The sequence below is a fragment of the Aegilops tauschii genome, chromosome 4 (assembly GCF_002575655.3).
Source record: "Aegilops tauschii subsp. strangulata cultivar AL8/78 chromosome 4, Aet v6.0, whole genome shotgun sequence".
Classification (NCBI taxonomy): Eukaryota; Viridiplantae; Streptophyta; class Magnoliopsida; order Poales; family Poaceae; genus Aegilops; species Aegilops tauschii.
In genome coordinates this window covers 456,281,141-456,286,878 of record NC_053038.3, presented here as the reverse complement: position 1 = coordinate 456,286,878, position 5,738 = coordinate 456,281,141, and the positions used below count along the sequence as shown (strand labels likewise).

The window sequence follows — 5,738 nt, the reverse complement described above, 5'->3', positions numbered from 1 at the left end:
TGAGGCTATTTTTTCAGAGTCAGACTGGGTTGAGATGTGTATGCAACGCAGGTACTATTTACTACGGCAACCAAACACGCCCTCATGTGCATGCAGATGGAGTTAGCCGGAAGACGTCCACCGCCGGCCGGAGGCCCTGCACCAGCCGGCCGCTGCAGGTGCGATGAGCCCTATAGCTCCGTGCGGTCATTAAAGACGAACGAGCAAGCAGGCCAAACCACCCACACCGGGGCCTATCTATCATGATGTTGCCGTCTCCTGCCTGCTCCGGCCATCCAGCTAAGACAGCAAGCAGTACAGTGCCGGACAGTGGCAGTACTCTCCGGTCACGCATTGTCGCCGTCACCCTCGCAAGGCGGGGCATTGCTCCAAATGCAGATGTATCATCTGCATTACACGCCATGATCTGTAGTTCCAGCGGCAGCTACGTACCACCAGCTCCGGATGATTAGGGCGAGTACTGACGCCGTACTCGGGTTCAGGTTCGGTGGATGGATGCGTAGTGAACAGGGTGAGGTGGGGCGCGTGCACCGTTGTCACAGTGGCAAGAAAATGCTTGGATTCTCCTTGTGGCCTCGATGGCCTAATTAAAACCCAAACAGTGATCGCGTACATAAAATCCAGAAATCCAGCACATGTGAGCTCTCCTTCTTTTGGCCTCAGGCCGACCGGTGATCGCCGCACAAATCCAATCCTGACATGACATCCGTACGGAACATGCACAGAAGCATCTGATCGGCAGTATAAAATCCATGGAGTAGTTCGTGGTTTTGTCTTTGCAGCTCGTGGATCCTAGGTCTTTGACATGTCAAACTTGTGCAGGCTTTCTGTCGAGCTAACTAACGCCATTAAAGAAACAGAGAGGGTACTTAACCTCAGATTCTTCCAGGGGCGAACCTGAGGGCAGAGACCAGCTAGGAATGGCGAGCAGGGCAGCTGCTCACGAAGGCTAACCAACCGATCGACCCAACTGATCCATGATTGACATGGACCCGGCCGTGTACGTGCGTGCACCCTCCTGCGGTCCTTCCCGTCCGATATTAAAATGGTTCTGACAGCCATGGAGGTGATCCATGCCATGTTCTCCGCGAGCCGCTTCACGTGGCCACTCGCGCGCACCTCGCCGGTGTTGACTGCTACGTTGGAGTAGCTCGGCGGTGGTGGTTGGCCGCCGCTGCGTGCTCGGAATCTGTTAGGTGCTAACCATAGATTACGCGCACAATTACGGTTGGCTGCTCTGCTGCCGCTTCATCCATGGCGCCGATGCAAGGCAAGTAGGGTGATGAGTACATGCACGTTGCGTTTCATTTTCGCAGAGCAGCAGAGGTCGGTTGGCTAAGGAGCGATGGGGAGGGCGGGGAGGTGGCTGAGGAACTTCTTGGCCGGCGGCAGGAAGGATGGGAAGAAGGACAGGCCGCACGCCGAGGCGACGCCGGGACCGGGACCTGGGGCGACGCCCAAGGAGAAGAGGTGGAGCTTCCGGCGGCCGGTGGCGCTGACGCCGGAGCAGCCGGGGCGCGGCGTCGTGCCGCGTGAGGTCGACAGCGTGGGCGCGTCTCGGTCGTCAGCAACGTCCGAGGCGGGGTTCGACGAGAAGAAGCGCGCCGTGGCAGTGGCTGTGGCGACCGCGACCGCGGCAGACGTGGCGGACGCCGCGGCGCAGGCGGCGGCCACTGTGGCACGCCTGTCCTCCCGCAAGGCGCCGCCGCCGGGGAGCCAGCTCGTCGAGGAAGCGGCGGCTGTCAGGATTCAGGCATCCTTCAGAGGCTATCTGGTATAATTCAGACCAAACACTTCATTTTTCTGCTCGCCTTCTTGGGACCGACTGACGTGCATGCACGCAGGCGAGAGCGGCGCTGTGCGCGCTGAGGGGCATCGTGAAGCTGCAGGCGCTGGTGCGCGGGCAGCTGGTGAGGAAGCAGGCCAAGGCCACGCTCCGGTGCATGCAGGCCCTGCTCGCGGCGCAGTCCCAGCTGCGCGCGCAGCGCATGCGCTTCCTCCAAGTCCAAGACCACCACCCCCACCACACACCGCCGCCCAGGCCACGGCCGTCGTCGCAGCACTCGAGGCACCGCAGATCGTCCTACGTAAGCTCACCTTCTTCACTTGCAGCAGCCGGCGGTGACAAGCGGAACTTGGCACGATATTAATCGTTGAATTTGGGCTTGGAACATGCAGGAGATGGACAGGTCGAGCGAGGAGAACGTCAAGATCGTCGAGATGGACAGCGGCGAGCAGCCGGCGCGGCGCGGCGGGGCAAGGGGCGGCGACAGGCAGTTCTCCTCCGTCGAGTACCACCACGGCGGCAGGTCCTCGCCGGCGCCGTCGGCCATGACGGAGCTAAGCCCGAGGGCGAGCAGCTGGCACTTGGAGGACCGCCTGTCCTTCGGGACGGCGCACAGCAGCCCGCACTCCCACTCCCACAACGCGCCGGCGGCCATGACGGAGCCGGCGGGGTCGGACCTGCCGTTCCCGAGCTACATGAGCAACACCGAGTCGTCGAGGGCCAAGGCGCGGTCCCAGAGCGCGCCGAGGCAGCGCGCGGCCGCGGAGGCCCTGGAGCGGCAACCGAGCAGGAGGAAGGGGGCGGAGCACAGGAGCGTGCCGCGGGGCGCCAGGATGCAGCGGTCGTCGTCGCAGCAGCAGGCCGGGTCGGCGCCGCGCCAGTCGCCCTTCTTCCACCGGCCGTGGTCGTCGTCGACGTCGGTGAGGCTGGACACGTCGACGGCGTCGCTCAAGGACAGCGAGTGCGGGTCCACCACCAGCTCCGTGGTCACCGCGGCCACCACCGTGTCCACCGTCTACAGCCGGACCCGCTCGCTCGTCGGATTCGAGGTGACAACTCTACACTCAAGCATCTTACACATCGATCAACTGCATATTATGACCACTGCTGTCATTTTAATATCGTGGCATATCTTGTCCTTTTTTTTCCAGGTGCGCAGGAGCCTGTATTGATGAGTTGCAACATAAGAAGCCACATCGGGAGCTTCATGAAATGCTCATGAGAAAAATGCTTGATAGTCTCGTTCGTGTGTGTGTTGATAAGAGATCAGAGCCTAGTAGAGTGTTGTACATACGTCCGAGTCAAGTACTCTTTTTTTTTTTGGCTCTTCGAGTCAAGTACAAGTGTACATTTTTTATACATGGTGCATATCTGTGACATGATGACTCCGAGGTACCAAGTGTAATTAGAAATGTACTGGCTTATCACTAGTGGCACGGTGTAATAAGCTCGCAATTTGCTCAGTCAAGACTCAAGAGTTCCAACGTACTCACCCAACATACTAGTACTCAACTTGAACCTCCAGGTTACTTTTTTTTTGAGACATCCAGGTTACTGTGGTTGGGCCAGCAACCAGTTGCTGTGGACAACAGTCATTACAATTTGCTGTGGGCCTGCATCCTTAACTGTCGTTGGACCATGTCTGGGGCCCCCCAGAATTTTGGGCCCTGTGCGGGCCGCACATTTTGTACCAATGGTACTATGAAAATTTCAATTCTAGATGTGTCAAAAGAATTCGAAATAATTTGTGAATGTTCATCACACATGTGTGTCTACATCCTCTAAGAAATCCAGATCAAAATACGATATATACAAAGAGAAACAAGAAAGAGAAATTCAGCATGAATAGTGTCAATAAATAGAAAAGGATGAATAGTGTCAAAACGACACTATTCAAATATGGATTTTCTCTTCTTTTTTTTCTTCTGTATATTTCGGATTTTGATCTGAATTTTTTAGGGGTTGTAGAAACATATGTGATGAACATTCACAAATTATTTCGATTTTTTGACACGTCTAGAATTGAAATTTTCAAAGTGATACCATGGGAGCACTTGAGTGATGGTATCACTTGATATTCTCCCCATGTCCCTCTCCCGGCCGCCAAACACGGATCAAGATAGCCTAAAAAAACAAGGATCAAGAGACCATGTGCATGCGTTGCCGCACACGGTATCTGATCCGGCCATCCAATGCATGGGAACAAATGATGCGTATCCCTGTTTTATTTTGTCTCTTGATTTCAAATGTTAATACCGCACATTTAATGGTGCATTAGTATGTCAGATTCCGCTAATCAATGGATTTGTTTATACGGGCTGACCGCTGACGGACACTTGCCGTACGTGGTGGATACCATGCCGCCCATCAAGCCTCTTATAGAGCGAGGGCATCTTGACGTACGGCATTGATCTTGTGTGTGTGTTACCAGCTGTGAACCGGACTGTCGATCGGAGGCGTCAATGGCACGACCAAGCATGGGCACCGTCGCTCTCGTGCTGCTTCTCGCCTGGTGCTGCGCGGTGACCACGGTGCGAGCGACGGAGTGGATCGTCGGTGGCGACAAGGGGTGGACCTTCGGCATCGCCGGCTGGGAGAACGACAAGCCGATCCAGCCCGGCGACAAGCTCGGTGAGTGACCCGCAGGACCGATCACACGCAGCCAGTTGTTGGATCGTGTCATACTAATATTTGTGTGATTTGGTTGTCAGTGTTCAAGTACGAACCTGGAGCGCACAACGTGGTGAAGGTGGAGGTGGACGGGTACATGGAGTGCAAGGCCCCCGACGGCGCCACGGTTCACTCCTCCGGCAACGACACCTTCGAGATGCCCGGCGGCAAGGCATACTTCATCTGCACCTTCCCCGGCCACTGCGAGAAGGGCATGAGGATCGGCATCCCGCCTAGATAGGAGGATTGACTGATTGATAAATAGCGCGACGTACTCTCTCGCTGGCTAGTTGAACGATAAATAAACTGAGGGTGCTAGGGTGATGTAATGTTTGTGTGCACGTCCTGGTTGTTCTTACCATTAGAGGTGAGCGAGTAAAAAGGCGATGAGACTAGATTTTGCCCCATCCCATGCCGGTAGATTTTGGTCTCCCGTCATGTCTGCTGATTCCACCCTGCACCGCCGCACCCCTCTACTCCACTGGAAACGAACAATTCGAGCGTTCCTAACAATCCAGCGCACGCATCTATCGTCGAACTAGTCGTTGGATCAACTGTGATCGGACAGGGGATGCGTACACCAGTTTTGCAACACGATCCAACCTTTTTAGGTGCAACATCGGCTATGTTGCAGAGAGACCACGCAAGCATCGGCCTCCTTCCCGTTTGCTACGTGTCCCATGAACTCATATCCCGCAAAAAAAAAACAAAAAAAAAACTCTACACAACGTTCCCCAATCTCATATCTGGAAGTGACCTCATCTCATCCTCTTGAACTGACGCCTGCCGAGGGTATGCAATGCATGCCTTATATTTTTGGCAAACAAAAATTCATAAGAGCATCTACAGCCGAACTTGTCAAATCCGGCCCCTAAGGCACCCCTCATATTTGTCATTCTACATCTACTTATCTCATATCCGGCGCCTTATATCTGTACTACCCATGCACACGTTGATCTGTCCTACGTGATCAAATGACAGACAATAAAATTGAGCTGCAAAGGAACACAAGATCGGCTACAAATGGACATAACATACTTCACCACATTCAAAAGATTATAGTTCGTCCACAGACAAGTTCATAAACTTCTACAACTAAAAACAATATCAACATTGAGGAGGAGGGGGCCGGAATCACCACTTCCTCGCCGGGCCTTTGCCCTTTTCGGTCGCCGGCGCAGCTATAGGCGTCTGCGGCTGGTGGAGGATCTTGGTCATCGGACGACAAGCTGCAGCTGTCGCCGCTGTCTGAGTCGGAGTCGGATAGGATGATGAGCCCCTT

The 5,738-nt window shown here is 54.9% G+C and overlaps 2 protein-coding genes across 3 annotated transcripts; both read left to right on the top strand.

The window, feature by feature from the left end:
• The first annotated feature begins 920 nt into the window (after positions 1-920).
• LOC109781878 (protein IQ-DOMAIN 19) lies at positions 921-3,283 on the top strand. Of its 2 annotated transcripts, XM_020340477.4 has the most exons (5): positions 921-1,196; positions 1,317-1,774; positions 1,845-2,087; positions 2,179-2,835; positions 2,938-3,283. In XM_020340477.4, exons 2-5 carry the CDS (start codon positions 1,346-1,348, stop codon positions 2,956-2,958), a joined length of 1,350 nt encoding a protein of 449 aa, XP_020196066.1. In that variant the 5' UTR covers positions 921-1,196; positions 1,317-1,345; the 3' UTR covers positions 2,959-3,283. The 2 variants fall into 2 exon arrangements, with proteins under 2 accessions (XP_020196066.1, XP_073353003.1); XM_073496902.1 differs by having other exon boundaries at positions 1,009-1,774.
• A 913-nt stretch (positions 3,284-4,196) lies between these two features.
• LOC109781885 (basic blue protein-like) lies at positions 4,197-4,851 on the top strand. Its single transcript, XM_020340482.3, has 2 exons — positions 4,197-4,417; positions 4,498-4,851. The coding sequence occupies exons 1-2, from the start codon at positions 4,249-4,251 to the stop codon at positions 4,695-4,697; spliced, it is 369 nt and encodes a 122-aa protein (XP_020196071.1). The 5' UTR covers positions 4,197-4,248; the 3' UTR covers positions 4,698-4,851.
• Positions 4,852-5,738: the final 887 nt, after the last annotated feature.